At 35.3% G+C, this 23833-nt stretch overlaps 2 protein-coding genes across 4 annotated transcripts in view; both read left to right on the forward strand.

The window, feature by feature from the left end:
* LOC113228503 overlaps positions 1-1063 on the forward strand; it is a 152371-nt gene extending 151308 nt beyond the window's left edge. Inside the window, exon 6 of the mRNA XM_026461835.1 lies at positions 21-1063. Within this exon, the coding sequence (XP_026317620.1) occupies positions 21-805 (785 nt within the window). The 3' untranslated portion in view covers positions 806-1063. The remainder of the gene's footprint in view (positions 1-20) is intronic.
* Positions 1064-3876: 2813 nt separating this feature from the next.
* Positions 3877-23833, forward strand: part of LOC113228530 (protein I'm not dead yet-like) — a 23255-nt gene continuing 3298 nt past the window's right edge. Inside the window, exons 1-14 of one of the 3 annotated variants that reach the window (XM_026461873.1) lie at positions 3877-3975; positions 4380-4519; positions 7082-7217; positions 9665-9817; positions 11081-11196; positions 11968-12082; positions 13250-13352; positions 15097-15157; positions 16138-16263; positions 17503-17617; positions 21149-21264; positions 21417-21505; positions 21861-21953; positions 22969-23168. In XM_026461873.1, coding sequence (XP_026317658.1) covers positions 4443-4519; positions 7082-7217; positions 9665-9817; positions 11081-11196; positions 11968-12082; positions 13250-13352; positions 15097-15157; positions 16138-16263; positions 17503-17617; positions 21149-21264; positions 21417-21505; positions 21861-21953; positions 22969-23168 — 1500 coding nt within the window. In that variant the 5' untranslated portion in view covers positions 3877-3975; positions 4380-4442. Of the gene's footprint in view, positions 3976-4379; positions 4520-7081; positions 7218-9664; positions 9818-11080; positions 11197-11967; positions 12083-13249; positions 13353-15096; positions 15158-16137; positions 16264-17502; positions 17618-21148; positions 21265-21416; positions 21506-21860; positions 21954-22968; positions 23169-23833 lie in introns of those variants that run through there. The other 2 variants (XM_026461874.1, XM_026461875.1) reach the window with 2 other exon arrangements.

Consider the following 23833-nt stretch of genomic DNA (forward strand, 5'->3'; position numbering starts at 1 on the left):
TGTTTTTTTTCCATTTCCAGGTCTCATCATGCTGACTGGAATCGTCATGTACATATCTGTATTCAAGTCACAAGTAGGGCATAAGCTGCGCTACATGACCTTGTTCAACACTCCAAGAATGTCGTACAGCTACGGTTACTCTTTCGGTCTTTACCTCAGCGGATTTATTGCCGTCGAATTAGCAGGCACGTCTGCTATTTTCCTCTTTCTTCAATGGTACCAAAAAGACTGGATCACAGAGCTGACTGAGAAAGCTAAAGCGGACTGTCGTGCTTGGGATCGCGAATATGCGTTCTCAGAATTCAGAGAACGAGATTCCACGCTACTAGAAAGGAGGATGATGAAAAGGGATACGTATCCACCAACAGGCTCCTCTGCAGCTACTCCACATGAGACTCGCCGATTCGTTTACGAGGGCGATAATGTGCCACATTGTTCTATTCATAAAAATAGAAGAATAAATTTGAGTTCCGGATCGCTAAAAGACTTATCGTCGTCAACATTATATGGGTTTCCTGCGGCACCTAGACCGACCGCTTGTGATAATTACTTTGAGGAGTTCAAAGAGGTTCCTCAAAGCGCTAACACACTTAGTGGTCTAAGAAGCGCATCTATATTTCAATCGCAGGCGTCAATGGCGAGCGGCAGATTTTTGGATTCAAATGCAGTGGAGCCGCCACCTTCACGTGAAGAAGAATTGGTTACATTTGGTGCTGGTGCAAGGTGTATTACAAACGAGGAACCGCCACCGCGTCACGACCGCGCCGTGGGCACCGACCCTTATCGTAGGACCACGCCCGTCTGATGTGAAATCCCTGGGTCCCAAACCCGCACCATAAAGCATATCGACAAGTGATAGTGAAGACTCTCTCCGTGATGAGTTAGCATTGGTCTATCCGTTGACCCATTATCTTAATACAATATAGGGCCACGGTGTTGTGGAGAAAAGTGCGAACTGTCAATATGACTTTCGAATTTAACTTTAGTAGGTATGTACCACTTACGTGAAAACAGTGTTATTAAATTTTTCGACTGTTACATTTCCTTTAGTAATAAAACACTGCCAGTCGTTTACACTATGTGTTTTATTTTATATCAAGGAAAATAGAGTAAAAGAGTCATTGCATAAAAAACATGTTTAAAAACTATCTCTACTCAGCACGGTAGTATCATCATACTGTACAGGCTCTAAATAAGCAGCAAGGTTGGTTTTGTCCGCGATGGCAGCAAGTAAACAAAACCGTTTCGAGCACTTGAACAACAATACTTCACTCTGCTTTCACATACAAACAGTCGACTCACACCACTTAACGCCTGGGGATGACTTGAATGAATGAATGAAATATTCTTTATTGCACATAAAAAATACCATAACAGTACAGAACAGTAATGTGAGTATCACAGAATAAATAAAGTACAATATCTATGGACTTAGGACACAAATTTAAGAGTTGGAAAGTGGACTTGATGCAGAATGACGAGACCAAACACATCAGATTGAATTCCTCTCCTACTCTATTCTTTAAGTATAATAGTCTCAAAGATTTGATAACAAATTAAAGTAATAGAAATCTTTCTAGAAATGTTGAATATTTCAACGATGTGACCATAATTATTTATTTTTGCAGTTATTTATTAAATAAATAAAAATAAAAAGACATTTATTTCTCCACAAAACGCAGAAATCACAATAATGGCAGACTAATATACAATACGACTAAGTGACGGGAATAAAAAGTTTAAGGACTTAGTATTGCTAATTTTCAGTCTTCACCAATAGCTAGTAGCTGTAGCTGCACTAGCCTGGAGTGCGGAGTATATTTTTTTTAATTGATTTTTTATTTTATTAAAGGACCAATATTAACAAACCAGCGGACAGTCCCATATCTTTCTACATAAGTTTTGTTTATAGTGTCCCTCCCTATCAACCTCTTGGTTATGCGAGAAGGGCACTATGACCTGTGCAAGCAGCCAACCAGCGGATAATAATTATAACATCAGGAAAGTGCTAAATAGTATATTTAAATATAATTCACAATGAGGTAAATTAATGTAAAGCTCGCTGACAACGACTGACAAAGGTTTAAATTATTTGTCGCTGTCAGCGAGCCACTGCACCAGCCAGTTGCCAACATCCAAGCTGATGTACTTACATTCTAAGTAATATGTACAAGTTTAAAAGCGTGTAAAGTTACTTTTTTTATTTAAGTTGAAACAGCAGCACTGGAACACCTTGTGAGAGCTCGTCCGCTATAGCTACTTCTACCGTCAAACAGTATGAGCTTCGTTGCAGGGGGTCTACGCTCGATCTCCGTCCGACATCCGTCCGAAACAATTACTGTCAAATAAGCAATACTCGACCAAATGAAAAGACGCGTGATGCGAATGAAGCTTCATACTTGATACCTGTCTTTTAATTTGGTCGAATATTACTTATTTGACAGTAATTGTATCGGACGGATGTCGGACGGAGATCGAGAGTAGACCCCCAGACGCAGTCACGTAGAATCGTATTTCGTCGTAGACCTCCTGGTGTAAACGCGCCATAAGAGTGTTTACGCACAACGTCCGATTCGTATTAGTTCCGAATCCTGGAAATGACAGTCCGAAATGTCACAGGGATCATTTTATCTCTAGGTTATCATTATATATACATTTTATCAAGCGATATTCGTATTTTCTCGGATTTGAATCGGACTTAGTGCACAAGCGACATCCGAAGTTGGTCCGAGTATTAGATTTGTATAGTTTCATACGAATCGGGTGCAGTGTGAAAAGGCGCTAAGGGTGTTGGTGAAGCTACAGGCACATATTTGTCAACTCTATCGTACTCTCTGGCGTACAACTTGACAAATTTGTCAACAATTGTAACTGTCCCAATATTTATAAGGTATTTGGTTGAATAATCATAATTTATAATTTTTGATTTTCGTAAATATTAATTACTTCGTAGGTCGTAAATACTTACTTTTGAGCATCAAATTTGATAAACCCACGTGATAACGTTTACATCACACGGATTCATGTATAACTATAACTGTTGTGTGTGTCAAGTTATAGTTATACTTGTATCAGACTTAGTATTCTGATATATAATAAAACTTAATTAAATATAATAAAACTTAAATAAACTAATTAAATTTATTTTACTATTTAAATTTTTATTGAATTGATATTCAATTATTTTTATTATGTGAAATTACTCCACTAGTTTGTTATAATGATTAATACAAAGATCGAACTCTCAGAAAATCATAGATGGTGCTACGGCTGAATAAGTCGTTGAAAAAAACTAATTAAAAAAAATTCGTTCCGTGGCTTAGTTGGCATAGCGTCTGGAATGGTATGCTGGAAGACGTCGGTTCGAATCCGGCCGGATCGAAGGAATTTTTTCTAACTGTTCGATCTTTGTATTATTAATTATAAAAAAACTAGTGGAGTAATTACCACATAAAAAATAATTGAATATCAATTCAATAACAATTGTAATGTAAAAATATAGTAGTTGTAATAATAATACAATATTTCTCCTATTTATAATAATTGTTTATTTATATCGCATAATTCCTAGCCTCTCTTTCTCATTCTTCCCAATCCCGTTTCCAAATATCATTATATGGTTTCCCCCACAGACCACATAAATGTTTCCTCGTACAAAAAATCAATCAAATTTAAAAAATATAAAAAAGTCTAGGTTATATGATATGTATAAACATACTTGACTAGACTGCATGGTGGTAAGATCTTTGTCTTTCCACAAGGAAAATTACTTATTATAATATCAATAATTTCAACAACTCGACTGTTATTTTTTATTCTCTTACTTAATTTGTTTTTCTCTTTAGGAATATAATAATTATAAATAGTAAACGGACGGCTCCTGGGCCAACGCAAAATGGAATGTATTGTGCAACAAATAAAGAGACTTTGCCAGGGGCTTTACGTTAATTCCCCAACTATGGATAAAGATCATTGGTAAACACTCAATATTATATGCCTGTCTAGTTCATTCCCAATAGGCATAGACTGTCACGTCTGTCCACGGTACTACGGTATCTTAGACTATTCCTTTATTTTATTCCATCCTCTAAGTACGGTACTGACACTCTTTGACAATTAATAGTGTTTTGTTTGGAACTATTTGGAACATTTAATAGTTGCCGTTAATGTTCTTGTCTATAGATTTAAGTTCTTTTGATTGGATAAGATTTTATGAATCTTGAGATTTGGTTTCCATAGTCTAAAGTTTGAAGTGTGGCCCAAAGACAGCTGTTGTCACGAAACATGTAAAGCGAGTAGGTGCCGCAAAATCTATATTATTGTCTAAAGCTCGTAGCCACCTCGATTTGTACAATCAATGCCAATTGCACTTTTTGAAGCTAAAGTCGACTGTTAAAATACAAACTTGAAAAACTTCCTAAAAGAAATATAAGTAAAATAAAATGGAAGAAGCACCGACTACAAATGAAGACCCACTAAGCACAACTATAACAACTATGCCAACGATTCCAGGTGATCTGTAAGTACTACTATTTTCTGTAGTTTAAAATTTCACATCAACTTTAAATCATCTACAACTGGACAGAAGCCTTCCTCAAAGCCACCTTAACAAAATGTATACCAAAAATTTACACATAATCATATGATCACTTTTTGATTAAGCACTTCGAACTGGTGAAAGTAGCTCCTTGTGAAAGAGTACAGCGTAGTACTGCCTCCTTACTTATTCCTGCCGCCCAGCAGTAATGTCAGCATTACTGTGTTCCGGTTTTGAAGGGTTATGGGTGCTGGTGCAATTACAGGCACATGTAACTTGTCAACTTATGTCTCAGGGTGACGGGTCAGTGGCAGTGCCCCTCAGATCTTTGCGACTTAAAGCCGAGTCCGAGCCGAATCCGAGTGGCATTGCAACTGCTATCGACAGGCGTGTCACTTACCATCAGGCGCACGACTTGTTCCACCACTTGGTATCGCAAAAAACGCGTTGTTTTGGTAATAAACTAGTTTTATGGAGCTTAAAATTTTAACGTAAAACAAGATTATGACTAATTACAGGTTTCTAACCAAAGTATGAGAACTTTTTTTGATATAATCAACCCGTGACCATAGAGCGTGTCATCTGCATCATCAAACTTAAGAGTTACACTCTTGCCGCTGGAGCAACTTCCAGTCATCTGTCTTATAATCCAAGATCCTTGCCCTCCTTATACACCGACCGTTTCCTTTTTTGGTCTTATGAAGCATGTAAACGTTACAAAATATCTGGAAAATAAAAAGAAATTAGACAAGTAAGTAAGTAGTAAGAAAAGAATTCTTATCGTATCGATGGCATACACGGCGTCCGTGCATCACTAAGATGCTCGTTCGTCCTAGCTGTAAAACAAATTTCTTTTTTAACTCCTTTTCTTCTCGTGCAGCGCAGTTGTGGAACAGACTTCCTTCCCATATCCAGTATAGCCCGTCTATCGCTTCTTTCAAGAAAAGGTTAGAAGCGCACTTTCTTGCTGAAATCTCTTTGTAATCATCTTGTTTTTTTTTTACATACTTATTTATGTATATATAGGTATACCTATGTGTATATATTTATGTGATATTATACTATATACATATCGATGCTATTTGTTATGATTCATTATAATGCTTATGTAAGTAAAGGTATTTTTTTTTATTCATGTAGTTTGTTACTTATATTTTTTCTCATTCTCTCTTGCACTCTATTGCCCGCTTATAACCTTAGCTTTCACTGCCCTGGATTGGTTAGAAGATATAAGTTCACCTTGCTCACTTTCTCTTAATTTAATATTTCTGTTGCATTTATTTGGTGCAATAAAGAAAATAATATAAACTATAATGCTTGCCATTGTGGTGTCAGGATTTGCCAATCGGCGTAAGGCACTCGCCGATTATTGCCTAGGCTACGCTAGACGTACTGGAAGGGAATGTATGTCATGCGAGTCTCTTTTCGTGCATCTCTGTAAAGAACCTGTAATTAGTGATAATCATTTAGTGAGTAACAGGAAAAACATATTACAATTCTTTCATTTTGTCTATTTACATTTATCGAAGTATAGCATGCGAGGCTTTCTTGGCATTAACTCAATTTGAGATATCGACGAACGGAATGACGTGGCCGTTTTTAATTACACATACAAGAAATTTTAAAGTAGCAAAAACACCATTACATTACATAATACAATTGTACAGGTCGTAATTAGTGATAATCATTTTGTGAATAACAAGGAAAAGGTATTAACTTGGTTAATTTACGTTTATTGAAGCGCAGGGAGCGAAGCTTTCTTGACATCAACTCAATTTGAAAAATCGACGAACGGAATGACTTGGCCGTTTCTCATTAGTCATGCAAGAAATTTGAAAGTAGCAAATACAATTACATTATGTAATACAATTCTACAGGTCGTAATTAGTTATAATCATTTTGTGAATAACAGAAAAAAGTTATTAACTTGGTTACACTTTTACATTTATCGAAGCGCAGCGAGCGAAGCTTTCTTGGCATCAACTCAAGTTGAGTTATCGACGACCGGAATTAATTACTCGGCCATTCCACATACGATATGCTTGAAAATTAAAACAAGCATAAATAAAATTACATTAAATTATACAATTGTTCAGGTCATGACTAAACTCTAATCTTGAATTTCGATCACTGACTGGAGATAATTAAGGTCAAACGTCAATATGTTAAGTGTATGTTAAAACTATTCAATTGTAACATTTTGTGCAAAATTCAAAAGTGAAAAAGGAAAAATAAAAAATGTAATATTGCTTTTTTTTAAATTGGTTCAAACCCTACCTCGCACCTTTGAGTTATTCAGAATTTATGTGCGAAATTTCATTTGAAAGCTTTTTGGTGAAGGAAGACATCGTAATCAAACCCGCACGTCGAAGAAGGTTTACAACCCGCGGAAAACGTGTGAAGTTTCCAACCCGCATTAGGCCAACGTGACGGACGATGGCTCAAACCCTCGCATGAAAAGTGACCCGTGCCTAGCGGTTGGACGTATAATAGGTTGATGATGTTACGATGTTTTATAAAAATATAAATAATCATCTTTTAAAGGGATAACGATAATACAGATACACCGGTAAAGCTTGTACAAAAGCTAAGACTCTTTTTCACAAATCACTGGAGAGGTCTGATCGCCACTTTATTGCCCATAATTTTGCTGCCTATTGTAGTGCCGCCGCCGACTGAGGTAAGAATGATATATACATGTACTATGCTAGTGAATTATTAACCGACTTCAAAAAAGGCGAAGTTCTCAATTCGACTGTTTTTTTTATGTGTGTATGTTACATGATTACTCTTATTTGTGAACCGATTTTGATGATTGTTTTGTTTGCTGAAAAGAGGGTACCTCAGTATTGGTTCCATTTAAATTTGAAGAAAATATTCCACCTCTAAGGGTGGCAAAATAGGGATGAATCCAGATTCGCGCTCTTTTCGGAAACTAATTTCAATAAAACTTGGTAAATGGATACCACGAACTTTTGAGGTTGGTTTTAGAATGAATCGCAACTCTGAGAATTCTTCTATAATAAATTTGGCACCATCTTTGTGTCTGTAATGTCAATTACTTATAGTATTTGTAGCTGTGGTGATGGTTACAATACAGATGCTGTCGCTTATGTATGTCCATGCAAGTCACTATTCATCTATAAAGGCTACTGCATTCCACATTATGTCATGGTGCAGGATTTATTTATCGAATTCGAAGACCAACACCTTAAAACCGAATTAAATTATAAAAAATGACTAAGAGATAATTACAGATCCTCACAAATAGATATTATAATAAGGAACCTTAAGTGCCCATTATCTTTCTACATTACTTTTGATTATAGTGACCCTCCCTACCGACCCTTAGGGTATACGAGAATGGCACTATAACCTGTGCGCGCTTATAAGTAAAGATTCTGACCTTAGATCAGCCAGTGTACAGGGTTTTCACAGACTTCTATCACTTGACTTCATCCAATTCTTCGAGAGGCTAGTGCCTAGGGTGAGCCGCCCCAGGTGCACGTACAGTAACCTTCCTATTGTCCGGTACCGGAGCTGTACAGTTTCACTGATCTATTACATAAAAAGATATCCGCATTCGTTATATATCTCTGATACATAGTGAGGCCACTATGAGTCAAAGAAGTGCTTACTCAGTGCTTTCCTTACTAAATTACATTCGTATTAAAAAGATCCAGATCAAAAGTTAAAATAATTGCCTGTATTCTACATATAGTCATTTTAAGATTAAATTTCTTTAATTAAATTAAATAAGGAGTAAATTTCTTTATTGATTTTACTTACATTGAAATAATACAACATTGTTAATAATCTCCTTTGTATGATTAGTGAGTAACAGTTTAAGTTAGGTTTTAGCATATGTTTTTGACCCTGAAATGCTTTTATAAATTCTTTATTTGTTTTTGTATTATACTAATGTTATAGTCGTCACCAAATAAGAGGCCAAATTTGTCATCACGACGTGAATAGGCATGTGAACTGATCATATCGGTAACCACATTAAACGATTTTCACGAAAAATCGTTTCAACATTTTATGAGTTTGTTTTATATTATTTTACGGTTCATTGTTTTTCAGTTCTACATAGTACAGGATCAAGAACACGTCAAGCTTGACACTTAAGACTTAAATCCAACTTTATGGCGTTTAAGATAAGAACGGTCCAAAGTACAACCTTGACGTGCTCTTGACTGTACAATTAACATTTATTGAAACATTATACAGATAAATATAAACAATAAGTATTTTAAATGATCATAATGACAACCTGTACTTGTTATCATAGTGTAGTTACATCATCACAAGGACTACCTGCAGTTATATAGCAAAATTCTGAAGTAAAACAAGAGGTGACATAATTAAAATTTTTATTCACTTTTATCGGAAGACAAACCAAAAGCGTCAGTTCAGCTAGTGTCACCAGTATATGTATCAATTCGTTTTTAATCATATTGTCAATATTTACACCGTTATCAAAACCTTTCTTTAGTAATTTTGTCGTTTTTCGAGTGCTCCTGGAAACAAACGGAAATAAAATTTGCATGGCTTTACAGCAACGAGTACGGGACTCGGTAATTTTTTTGTCTTAATATTTAATAAGTAAACATTTCTTCAATGAAATCGAAGTGCCTCGGTGAAATTCGGCGATTAGTTGTTACAACCATTACAACACTATTATTAAAAAAATAGATTGAGGACGTAACTATTTTCAGGATATTTCGGAGTAACTCTAAATTGAATTTTTGTCTGGAATTCGTGTGAAGACAGTACTTGAAACATGTTATGTCATATTTTATAGTGTTTCAATAAAATTTATGTATTTTTTTACTCATTATGAAAGAGATCGATCAGTGTAATACCATGCGTATTTTTGCCACTAATGGGCATTACTGCGCTTTAGCTTTGAAGGGTAAGTAAGATTACTGGTGAAACTGCAGGAATGTGGTGAAAGTTTAGTCTCAGAATGACGGGTGCAATGGCAGCGCATCTCAGCTGTTTGCCAGTTAAAACTCCGAGTGACACTGCAACTGCCACGGGTAGATGTGTTACTTGTTACCATTACTTGATGTGACAAAAAATACTTTTTTAGCAAATGTACTTCAAATATTTTATATTTTCTAGAAATATCAATGGGTTGGCTACACTTTAGTTATAATGGCGGTATACTGGATGACGGAAATAATACCGCTTCCTATCACGTCCTTCATTCCAGTTTTTGTCTTCCCAGTAACTGGAGTGATGAGTACTGCAGAGACTGTTACGTGCTACTTTAATGTAAGTTAAATACATTTCGTGCCGTTTTAATTTTTCCCCTTATCAGCCGAGGTAGCCCATGTGCACATGTGAGCTTTTCGGAATTTATGAAATTATAATTTCCACGGGCTTCTTGGTGAAGGAAAACATCGTAAGGAAACCTGGACACCTCTGGAAAACAATTTAGCGATATGTGTAATGTTCCCTATTCGCAGTGGGCCCGCGTCGTGGGAACTACAGCCCAATTGTAGCGAATCCCAGCAGTCGCTACAAATCTCTTTTGTATATATTTTATAGTCTCTTTAAGTTTTAGTGTTATATTGAAATTCTAAATTTAAATGTGTTTGTTTTTGGCGCCTTTTCTTGACTTTTGTTTTGCTGTTTTGCTTTGAAAACTATACGTGTTTTCTAATAAATTAATACGCTGTAAGTACGTTTGCTTTGGCCTTGCTCACTCGTTGTTAGCACCCACCCTTTAACCCATTGATGCAGTCCACTACACCCAGTGAATATATTGACTAATTTACATGCAAATGAAAATTTGAAAGTGCACATAATACCTACTTAATTTTTTTTCTTTTTTCAAATTAAAAGACACAAGCAATTACTACATTTTAATAATATCTTTATAAAAGTATATTAAAAGCAAAAAGATGTCTCGTTTACTTAGTAAAGTGCAGGCCGAGTGACCAATATAATATAAGTTCATCAGCTGTCTTCTTCTTAGTAGTGTTGATCGATCCATAAACCGTATTTTATATGAAGAGTCAAAATGATCAAAGTCACTTGAGGATAATTTTAGGAAAAAAGAATGTTTAATCTGGAGAACTTTTAAACGTTGGTGAAAAAGAAACGCACAAATACTACCTGAAATAAAATCAATGCTGACATAAATGTATGTAACAGTATGTGATCTATTTTAACTAAAAAATATTTATAAGTCATTTTTAACCTTTCTGCCATTTAGTCGCAAGCATTTTTATGACCAAAAGTAAAAGCTGACCAAATCATGGATAGCGATATTAACTCAAAATGTATTTTAAGTGACTTTAAAAATTCTTTCCCTGGTCTCTTCATAATAAAGAGAGCATTTTATAAAAGTCACCCGTAATGTATTTTCAGTGGCGTCGCAGTGGGCGCTGAACGACGTCCTGGGTTCGATTCCCGAAAGTACCAATTTGGAAAATGAAGCCCAGAGTAAATTCTGTTGCTTTGGTACACTTTGTCTAGGCATTCTGGGCGTTCTGAGATCTTTTTTTTCTTCAAACAAGATTTCGTTTCCAGGAATCAGTCTTTATGTTCATAGGAAGTTTGATGCTAGCGGCTGCTGTTGAACAGTCAGGGTTACATAAACGGCTGGCTCTATATGCCATTCAACTTATTGGCTACTCTCATTACAAGTAAGCAAATTTATTGAGTAAACTTAAATACTATTATGAGACGTATTTCTCGCTACATACGTACAGATACTGAAACAAAAGACAGTTACATTCGTTTCGTCGCTATAAAGTAGAATTTGCAAAGGACCCGCAGAAGATTTCGATTTCTCACTTTCTCATGCTGGTTACCTTACTGATTGGCTGGTTTTAACTCAACTGCAAATCAAATCCGAATAGAATCAAACACAAGTCGAGTTTGCAACTTCAACTGGATTAAGTAACATGGTAATTACGACCTGCGACCACATACAAAACATGATTACACACTTGCACAAGTTCTGTAATTCAAGGATGTGTTACGGTGCACTGATAATACACACAGTGAATTTCCAACACGGTTTTGGAATTATTTACAAAGGTGTTCGATATAATTTTATTATATTTATTATATTATTAATTGTAATGAATATTCTGGCGTTTTACTATCACGGTATTCATTTATTTTTATCTAGTCATATTACTCCACTACCGTCCACTCGGTTCTGTTCGATCGTTCGATCTTTGTATTAACAATTACAACAATTTTATTATATATTTTAAAATACTTGCTACCGAAAGTATATGTGAAATTGTTTAAATTCTATAATGCGCCTGATGATGTGTGGAGGTTCCATATTGTTTGGTGACAATTGTAAGACATCTTGGACGATTGGTGTAACTACGTACAGTATAATATTATGAAATAAATACTAAATAAACCGTATAATAATAAACATATGAACTGTATTTCAGACTGCTTTTCGCAATGTGTTTCGTCACAATGTTCATATCGTTGTGGATAACCAATACCGCGGCCACGACTATGATGGTTCCTATAATTTTTGCCCTTCTCAAAGTATTTGAAGATGTAAGTTTGTATATTTTGTTCAATAATTATAAATAATATATCACAAAACAATCCTCTGTATAGGATGTGTGGGTATGAAAACGAAATATGTACTAATTGTGATGTCTTTAACGGCAGTGTTCCGTCTTTTAAGAGGTCATTTCTTGCATTATTGTAAGGTGATTAACGTATTCCTAATGTCATTGTTTTTTTCTATGTAGGTGTATCTACTTTTGAATGTTGAGCACAGTTATAATCGGACACGGATATTGCCTACAGTATTAATTTTGTATTTTGTAGTGTTATTTTCTACAATTTTTATGCTCGATATCTGTTAGTGTGTCATAAATAAGAAACAAAAAGTAACAAAAAACTCATAAATAAAATAAATGTTATGCGGTTTTATGAAAGACTCAAATATTTTAAAAGGTTTAATGTTTTTTGTATATTTGGCGTTAAGTACTTTATGCCATCGTCACGTTTTCATTATCGTATGTCCCACCAAAGGAATAAATCCCATCCCCTCATCCTTTTTCCAACAATTGTTTATTATTATTACCAAGAACAACCCCTAGAGTTTCGGAGAATCTGAATTACGAATGAGCAGTAGAGTTTAATCAATATGACAATTTCAAATGTAATTTACCTATTTGTAAAATAAAGATCATTTGAGTTCTATTCAGCAGGGCTTTCAAAGGCTAGCAAAACATTGGCAGCTCTTTTAATGTTGCAAATGTCCATGGACAACATGACCACCTCCCACCACTTGTCTTGTCTACTCGTAACCTAAGCAGCTACCTTAAATTGTGAAGAAGCCAATTTTGTTTATTTATTTTGTTTTATTTATGTTGAGTGCGAATTACGTAGGCTGCCGCCGGAGGATTTAAAAAAAACGAAATTTGAATTTAACTAATTTATTAAAAGATAAAAATTACAATATAATTTACTACGTGCTAAAGCTAATGCCTAGGTTCGATGCTAGAAACCGAGTGTCGTGAAAATATTATAAAGTACGCAATCTGGGGGAAACGCTGACGTTGGTCACGTTGCTGCTGCACGTTGCACCGGCACGTTATGCTGACACTGCTTGCACGCGCTGTTGCGATGTGCTTCTAATTTGGGGCGCCGACATACATGATTTCAGCGATATAATTTGCGTTATTATTGTTATTATTATTATTATTACAGCAAAATCTACTGACTATCTACGACACAACCGATGACGGTAGTAAAGTGGCGTCATCCATGACGACGTGCTATTTCTGCGCAGCAACATTTTCTGCAACAATAGGTGGGCAAATCTTCTTCTTCTTATCGTGTCGATGCCATACGCTATATGCTTGCAATAGTGATTTTACTCGCCGATTATTGCCCAGACTGTGCCAGATATACAAGAAAGGAATGGTACGTCATGCGGGGAGGCTGGTTTCATGCAACAAAGGATAGGTAAATGATGATCCAAAAACCGTAACCGTAATCAAAAACCGTAGCTTAGATGTAAAACAAAATTTGTTTTTATTTCTGGATTACGCTAAAAAAACAACTTTTTACGAGGAACGAGCAAACAACAGGTACACTTACAAACAATTAGGCTAAGATAATGAAACTGGAATTACAATTTTTAGTACTTCGTTTGACAGTAAAGTAAATACATAAAATATATGTTAGAGTTGAAGAAAACGAAAAGGGGATTGTGTCAGAAATTATTTGATAATTAGCTTATTCATTTTTGGTTATCAATTCGTTAAGCCGGCAGTGAAGTAATTACGTCATTTGATTGCAATTAATTCGTTTACCCACTTTTCATAGTAATTAGTTCGAAAGTACAACGGATTTTAAATGTCCCGCGGCAAGTTCACAGAGTCTACCACGCTCAGATGGTCACTCTGCAAGTATCTCACACAAAAACCCCTCTTGTGAATGTGCGTTCGTTTATAAAGCATTGACCATTAATGACCATTAACTTCACTCCTTATTTTCATGTAGCAACCCTGCTAACAATCATCATGTCATAGAACCACGTCGGACAACTAGTTAAAATGAACATACTCAATATTACACCATCGCAATCCCCTCTGTGATCTAACCCAGTTTCAGCAGTCAAATTGACGTGACGTTTGTAAACGAAGAAACAATATTCAAACTGGTTAATGCAATTCGAAGATAGCTCAGTAAATCGTTTATCTAATAATTAGAAAGCAACACCCGACATTATTAGCAAAGATTTATTCTTTAGTAAAGCTTCATCATCATCAGCTTACGAGCTTCCACTTCTGGACATTAGTCTCCCCTTGAGCACGCCAACTCGCCCGGTATTGTACCGCCCGTATCTAGCCGCTGCCGTCCACCTTTCTCAGGTCGTCCGTCCATCTTGCCGCAGGGCCTCCCACACTACGTTTTCCTTGAAGTGGTCGCCATTCCAGAAAAATCTGCTCCATCAGCGATTTGATCAAGACTATTTGAATGCTGTGCGATTTATTTACCCTCCTTTAATTTCTATTTAATTTGTCTCTATGGAATTCCAAAGTCCGACGTGTACACTTTTTTGTCACTTTTGGAACGAGTGCTTCATAAATATATGAAAAACTCGAATACTAATATAGTACTGGCAGACGATTTAAATATTAACACTTTAATTTTAACAAAAGCCTCAAAATATATTTTTTTTGGAAAATATGATTAAGTTTCGTAATTATCTAAGCCAGTTAAACTTTACAGATGTTTTCTCTGAAACAGATGTAAATAGACCAATGCAAAAATTTTATCAAATTTTAACTTTACTTGTTAAATTATGGTTTTAAAAGCTGTAAAACCAAAAGAATATTACGATACCAATATTACACCACGAAAACAAATGAAAAATATAGAAAACATAGTTCTACATTGATCCGGCCGGGAATCGGACCATTAAAATCGATGTGCAAGTCACTCGACCACGGAGCCAGCCTTTTAGTGTTCTTTATCTAAACTTTGGTCAACAATACCATGCAAGTTAAGTCATTTGGCATACCTTAATCTTAGTTATTCTGTTTCAGGTGGCATAGGTACTTTAGTAGGTACTGTCACTAACCTAGCATTCAAAGGTCTTCTGGAAAAGTAAGTATAACTTATCCCTATGTTAAATACACTTTATGTTACAACCTGTATATAGATACCTGGTAGCTTAGTATACGTATACATATACGTATACATATACATATACATATATAATAATACTTGTCGGAATATAACCGTAAGAATCTTTGAGGGAAATACCTTCATCCCTGATTTTGCCTGGAATTATTATTGATAATTGCCTATTTATTATTTGTTGTCGATTCTTTCAGTCGACAATGAAAAAATAATACAAAAGATGGATATGGTTAAAACTGATTTTAATCGAAGACGCGGCAAGTTTGTTATAGAGTGTTTGCACCATTGCCCGGCCGTTCTATCTAGACTCACTGACGCGACGACCTTGTCCATCCCCATTCCACCACCATTGCGTATGCTTCCGCTTCCCCCGTTCTAGCTATCTCTGTATCGACATTACCTAGACTTACTGCGTGACGGTTCCAACTAGTACAATCTAAATATACTAGATGGCGTTGTAATTTTAACTACTCGAAAATCGCATAGACTGATGGCGCTGCGGCGACTACGCTTCTTCATTATATTATATCAGCTGTCTACGACGTCGCGGTAGAAATGGTCGGGCCGATGCACCTATCTAGGCTCTATATCTATCTGTCTATATAATATGTAGCCCTGGTTAATAACGACACTTAGTACTGCCAATGTATATTGATAGCGGTAACTACTAAACATTAAGTTAACCGTATAAATTGTTTGCCGATTCGTATCCAAAAAAGCAATTTTACTTTTAACATTTTTCTATGCAATTCTACCTACGGGAGTACTTCATTCGTTCTTTAATCTTTTATTATTACCTCGCATTATTCTTTGACAAAAGGAATATATATCTGTAGGAATGGGGATTCAGATAATATAACTCAAACTCGTCAGGAACTCATCTATATACCTACTATTTTTGCTTAATTACATTTAAGTACAACATGTCCTATTTCCTTTTCTAGGTACTATCCCGATGCCCCTGATTATCTTTCATTTCCAAAATATTCAGCATTTGCTCTCCCATACACTTTTTGCATGGAAATTGCTCTTTACGTCTGTTTGATCTTGATGAGTTTTGGATTTTTAAGGTATTATTACAATTCTTTGCCAAAATATCAACTCACAATAATAATCATTTGCACTCGAAAAAAAAAAATGTCATTTTGAGCAAAATATGTTATTAATTACTTTTTTATAATACGTAATATTTAGCACCCTTGATGTAATAATGTCACATCTGCAAAAACAACTTTTTTGGAGAGAAATTTAAAGCTTCTGCGAACGAAATTAGTCGATAACATTTTGTGCTTAAGTATGATATAAAATATTTTTTGATATCTTTTTGATATGTTTAAGTACATCATTCACTAATAATTTAAAAAATGTATGTATACCAACTCTCAGTCCTCGTTGTGTTCCGCAACTTATATTATATTGTCCATCACTTAAATCCAAACAAATTTGAAAGATTATCATCGACACAATGCCACAAAACCAGATTAGAACCACCCCGCCTCAATATAGAGTATTGAAAAATGAACTTTAAGTTGTGTGACATGCAGTGTACTATTAGCGAGTACAGTGAAAAATATTGGATAACAGGTCCACGTTGTTGGGACTCACGGCCTAGTATTTTGGGAACAGAGAATAGAAATTAGAAAGGGGAATCTGTGGACACTTGTCACGTAGTGATCAATTATGTAATTGAGAGGAAAATAGAAGAAAAAACCATGAGGCTAAGACCAAAAATGACTTACAGTGAACAAAGGAGCTGGCTATGAAGGCTACACGGACGAGTCTGGCTCTTATATTGATCGATGGTGACAGTAATCGAATTCCCTGTGTTGTATTTCGGAGCACATACAAGCAGAGCATCTTTAAAGTGCGATGGAATAGGCATCTTTTGGGCTAGCTGGTCTCATTGTAGATCCAGTCATTGCCTCTTGTCCAGGTAATGGTCAAGTACAAGACCATACAATAATAAAAAACGACAATTTTGTTTTGTGAACGACAAGGAGGTGTGAGTTTTGAATTGAGGCAGTGTCGATCGAGTGACAATCGGCGACGGTTTGCTGACGCTAGGACGTTAAATAAACGACCACCTTTAATACAAGATGGCCTCAAAGTGTTTCCGAAATTTGGTGTCTTTTTCTACCCATCAATACAAATAACTTTAATAAACCCTTCTGATTTCACGGTATTTGTAGACGGGATTTTCATATAACATTTGATGCGAAGCATTTGACTGTTCTATACGAAATGCTTTTTACCTCCTCGATCTAAATATGAAACACCTGATCAATAAGTAAGTTAATATTTTTGTTTAGACCAAAAAGTGAAGCTGCCAAAAGAGCTAAAATATCACCTGAAGGGATATTGGCTGCGAAAATGGCTGTTCAAGAGGATGTGAAGAACTTAGGCAAAATCACATATTGGGAAATAGTAAGTAGTTCGCTGTTCATAGTCTGATATGAAATAGTAATTTCGGGTGTCTAAACGTTATGTGATACATCACAATAAAGCAACGTCGTCGATGACGTCATGTGTGACGAATATTCAATAACATAACGTTTGCTAGGCAACCAATGATGATATAGGAAAATATCAATTGGTATCAATGCTCATTATTTAGGGAAGTCTGCCCACGCCCTGCTCGCGCAATTAGAATATAAATAGGTACGGTATACAGGTAATTGAGTTATGTAGAAATAATATTTACGTGGCCAATTGTTGAAAAGTTTGCAAACTACCGATATAAGTATGATTTACGAATAAAATAATTAGGTTTATGATACCTATAAATACTTCCTGTTAGCCGCTCACGCGATACATGCAGCCGTAGACGCATACCACACCTAGAGGTGCCGGTGATGATTTTATACCGATTTATCGGATATTGAAGTAAAAAAAGGTAAAAGAACTAATATTAATTGCTACTTCGGTAACTACTCTAGCAAACCATAAAATTTTTAATGCCTGGGTCTGTCATTTAAAAAAAAAAATAATTTCAAAAACACGTCACGACAATCGTGTGTGTTATTGTTTGGGCTGGTGATTTCGGTGTTTATTTATTGAAAACATACCGTAAGTAGCGTTTTTTAAGTTTACCCTGAATATAAATGTTTATAAACTATACTTTAAGGAGTAATTTCTTGGTAAACGTTAGAACCACTCAAACGGAATATTATCATATTTATCCAAGTACACCAAAAATGTCATTAGTGCTTTTTAAGTGCAGGATTTGTGGTGTATTACTGCATTTTATTTGAGATGTTTTTGTTGGTAGTACGGAGGGTATTTATTTAGCAATGCAGAATAATAATTTTAATTTATAAAAACTTGTATTTAAACTGAATGCTTTTCTTATTTGCGAAACCAAATAGCCGCCATTTTGCGGTAGGAGGAGCGCATCGCGTGAACGGCTAAATAGTAGGTAATGGTAGTTGAAAAGGAATAAAATTGTACGATTTTATTTTAAATTAACTTACTACATATCTCAACCAGCATCAGCAGCAGTAGAGCTCCTTGTGAAAGAGTTCGTCCAGGGAAGTAGTGCAACCTTACCTATTTCTGCCGCCAAGCAGTAATGTGAACATTACTGCGTTCCAGTTTCGGTGGGTAAGGGTGCTGGTGAAATTACAGGCACATGGGACTGGGCAACTTATGTCTCAGAGTATCGGGCGCAGTGGTAGTACCCCTCAGATCCTTGTGATTTAAAGCTCTGAGTGGCACTGCAAGTTAGAGACAGGTGTCACCGAGTATTATAAAAAAAAACCTTTTCCGGTTCTGAACTTGAATTACTACTCAAACTGGAAATGTTTGCAATCTCTCCCTTCAAATAAAAAATCGTTAGGGATTGCAGTTTTAAAAATATTTAAATACTGGTAATTTTTATGTTGGATTGAAATAGCTAGTAAACGATGAAACTTCTGTTGAACAAAGTTCATCATACATATGACTTCAAGATTAGTATTATTAATGCTAATCGAATCTCGGGCAAATATTTTGAAATGTGGTTACTGTAAAACAGTCTTGAGGTGAAAATCCTAAAAATCAAATGTTTTTGTTTGTTGAAATTTATTCTACATCAAATTTAGCAAGAGTATTAATATTTTATTTCGCGAACCTTTACAAAATAACGCAAGATTATTTATTGTCTTGTAATGGTCAACTCCAGTCGGTTTGAGTGAGTATGAGACTGGTTTGTGGGTGAGTTCTGGTTGACCCGATGCTGCGTGTAAAATTTATAAGCGAGGAGAAGGATGGGCGCCTTACACACAACGAAAACAAGTTTCAAGTAGAAATAACCAGAAGCTTTATTTTAAATTTGTTTTTGTTACATATTACAATTAAATCTAAGGGTACAGTATGGAGAACTAGTATTTTTACTTCCCTGAGTTTACAAAGGGAGAGTACGAATATGTTTACTGCCCTTAATTGTTACATACAAAAGATTACCTTTAAGTATACTTAGAGCTAATACACTGCACTAAGAGTTTATGAAAGTGCATGAGTGATACATGGACACTTCACTTATACGTCACTGACCTGGAGTTTACCGGATGCACATTTAAGTTACATACCAGATCCGCTGCGAAGACAGCGTAGTTGCTACAGGAGTAACGAAGTTATACGTAGGTGCCGACCACCCGTGGAGCTCATAACACGTGGTCGGGCACAGCCGAACAAAAGTTACAGCAGCTTAGTCTCAGCCATTCAGTTGATGGCGAGATTCGAAATTACAAGTACCAAAGGTACAAATAAGAAAGAAAAGAAAAACCCATGCGGTCCGGTGACACGGGTTTTACTTTTGGTACAGGGTTCGGAGACCCATAATTACGGCATCTGGCTATTCCTAGTTTATTTTATTTAAGATGGCATTGGGGGACCATGCCCCCAATGGGATAAATCACCGTAGACGATCTAGGAAATCTGGAACACCTTGCGCACCGACGACGTGTCGAACAGAAAAAATGAGCTTCCGCCGAATTCCTCCTAAGAGATGTTACCCGCGAACGACGCCACAGACAATCTATCGAATCATCTAGATACAGCTCCCAAGTCTTATCACCTAAACCCGCAAGACAAACATGGCGATTCCAGGTTTACGTATCTTACTTAACAGAAAGTACTTGGCAAACTATTTGACGGCGTTCGACGTGGAAATATTAAAGAAAAGCGATAATTTTCATGAAGCTCGACTACAGAAGTAAAATCGAGTTAATTGGTACGCAGCACTAATATTCTGTGTTACCATACAAGAAAAATTAGCCAGGGTTGGTGTTTTTAAAAATATGTCAAATTAAAGGGAACCCATTCACGATATTTATTTTATAGTAAAATCGTTCACCAATCGGTAATATATATGTGAATGGTGTAAAGAATAAATTACACCAACACTTAAGTTTCAACTAATTTACTAAATATTTTTAGACTATAACGTCAAAGTGACATTTTGTACAAGAATGGTGAAAAATACCCAGGAGAGAAGATAAACTTGGTTTCTGTTTTGTATTTAGTGGATCTACGGAAAAAATTGTGTTACAGTCTAAAAATATTTACAAATACAGTTCTACGTGTTAAACCAAACACACTGTAATATCAACGGCATTTTGAGAAAAGACATTATGATCAATAGATCATATTTCTTACCTCCATAGGTCCTTTTGAAATATTATGATATAGCTTTTTACTAAAGATACATCGGGAGCTTGTATTAAAAGGAGGGAAATAATTAAGGTTTCGAAAAAGAAATGAAATTGCAGCGAAATAGGGCAAGTGTAATAATACTAAGCTGTGTTAAAATGAGTAATAGAAAAAATATACAGAACATTCCGACTAAATTAATTATACTTAGCAAACAAGAACTTTTTTATGTTCTAAATATTGTATAAAAAATAGTAGTGGTGCAACCAATTCGAAAGTACCCTTAAAAGAGACTTCCTGGGTTAACACTTTCTTGTTTCTTTACAGAATGTTATTTTACTATTCGGAACATGCATGATAATGTTCTTCTGTCGCTCACCGCAAATATTTCCAGGTTGGGCGGACAGAATAATCAAATATTTTAATATTAAAGACTTAAAATTGTAAGTTACGTTCAATTTGGTATTGGTTTTCAAACTCTAAAAGACTCAAAATACTCCTTATTTTGTTTCTTTAATAACCTCATTTAAGTCATAGTTTTTGGGTACATGTTTTTAATAAAAGATTATTAAGAAACGTTTTTATTGTTTTACAGTATTAAAGATTCTGCTTGTGCAATGTTTTTTTGCTTTCTAATGCTATTATTGCCATCATCAATGGGCATATTTGATAATTTTACTAAACGTAAGTATTTCAAAATAAATTATGACCGTGACCTCAAAAAACAGGCGACAGCACTTCAAGCTATAAACTTTTGTGAAATCAAATTCATACTACAAATTCTATAATGTACGGAGTAATTCACTTTTCTCAAACGAAACAAACGAAACCTTATCTTACATTATGTAAGCTAGGAGAAAAAAAATCGGTTAAACCAAAATAGTGTGCCAGAGAACTAGGGACTTCCGCATCCAGTGCCCACAATGCAAACCATTAGGCCACAGAGGCCGTCAAATAGAAAAAAATATCCATTAAATCCATTCTTACATATTACAATTCCTTAATAATATATATTTTTTTAATTTTAGTTATGTTTCAGCTGTGGACGATCTGCCTACACAAAAACAGGGATCAGTGCTTAATTTCACGCCTATGGATGCTGTTCTTCCGTACAGTTTCAGTTTTCTTTTAGGTTAGTACTGATAGAATCGAGTTGGTGCAACACTAGCTCAATTTTGCATTCGAATCGGTCTCGCGCTATATTTTGACGTTTTTACTGGCGCATTTAAAAAGGTCCTTTTATTATAAAAAAATCAACATAGCACTTTCAGTGTATTAATGTGTTTTAGTTTTATATTTCAGTAGTGATAAAACACGATTTTTTCGACAAACGATTTGTCGAAAAATCCATAAGAAAACTTAAATATTCGACGACATTTTTAAAGTACCTTATACGTCTTCTAAGTATAAACATACGCTAAGTTTGCGTCAAATTGACTTGATGCGCAACGTTGCGCTGCATTTGCAACATAAGCCATATCTTTTACAATATAAGATTAACAAAACATGTAAGAGAAGATGTAACGACCGGAATCACGCTGTGCCGCGCGCACTTTACGAACTGCAATACGTACATAGTCTGTACTACTTAAATAATATTTATTTTAATACAAAATTACAAAAGAGTAAAGCCGAAGAAAAAGTGGTATGATTATTACCATCGTGATGATCCTGGTGGGCTCAACGTATTACTCGCTGATTAATGCTGATATTAGTATATTGGTATTAAAATTGTACTCGGAATTGTAGTGGTGTGCCATTCGAATACAAAATCACAAATACAACACAATTTTTATTGTAAACCCACAAATATCACTACAAATCTGGTCTGTGACTACAACGAAGGAAAAATATTTGTATGACCTACATTTATTTTTCTCGTGAGTTTGGGTATAATTTGTAGTTGTCTGTGGCTGTGTCCATGGCACCCGCGACATAGAATATCCTTAGTGCGGGGCTATGAGTGTGTGCGTTATTATATTATATTATAACAATTTTTTTTTGTAAACGCACAAATGTCACTACGTGTGAAATTCAGAGCTCTCACTAATATCGCTGTATCATGTAGAAGGGTCAGAAACAAAGAATTACTGCTTTATTGCACCCTACTACCAATATAATACACTTATGTATACTTCATCTTTCAGGTGGGGGATTTGCATTATCAACAGCAGCTAAGAAAGAGTACTCTGATTTGAACGGAAAAATCGGAGAGGCGTTAATCGGACTACAGAATTTTCCAAATAATCTTATTATTTTAATAATAATAATAATAACTGTTATTATAACGAACTTCGCCTCCAACGTCGCTGTTTGTAACGTCCTCGTTCCTATAGCCATGACTTTGGTGAGTGGTTACTATGGTATTTGTCTCACAAACTGGTTGATATTAATTAAGTTCCACTCAAGTAAACCCACACTAACACCTCTCTCCTGTCAGATAGTTAAAAACCATATAATAATAATATTAGCCAATACCAACGCCTCCTCCATAATGCGAGGACTTCGTCTGTAGTTACCACGCGGATCCAATGCGGATTGGGAATTTCACCAACAAAATGCCTAATAATATAAAAATATAGCAAAAAATTATTCATTCACTACCAAATTAATTCTTTAAAAAAAAGCATAATAATCGGTCTCAGAATTCATGCAGGACTTAGTCGACAGAAATTAGTCGTAATACATACTAGATTTAAGTACAATAGGCTGTACCCAGCCTATAAGATGGTTGCAATAAACGATTTTTACAAGATACATTTCTTTTGTGCTACCTGTGATGCTATTAAATAAATAAATATATAAATAATTAAATATGATTGCAACTTTATGACTAATTCTTATTTATTTAAATATAAACGTTACTATTTTTACTTTCTTTTTGTTCCATTAAATGTGCCAGTGTGTGTATTTAGGTGACTATTTTGTCTTTTCGGTATATAAATCGAGTAAACTATGATCATTCAATACAGCCATATAAGCGGTGTATATATATATATATATGAAGTATTA

Source organism: Hyposmocoma kahamanoa, unplaced genomic scaffold (assembly GCF_003589595.1).
Source record: "Hyposmocoma kahamanoa isolate Upper Pololo Valley unplaced genomic scaffold, ASM358959v1 232, whole genome shotgun sequence".
NCBI classification, from domain to species: domain Eukaryota; kingdom Metazoa; phylum Arthropoda; class Insecta; order Lepidoptera; family Cosmopterigidae; genus Hyposmocoma; species Hyposmocoma kahamanoa.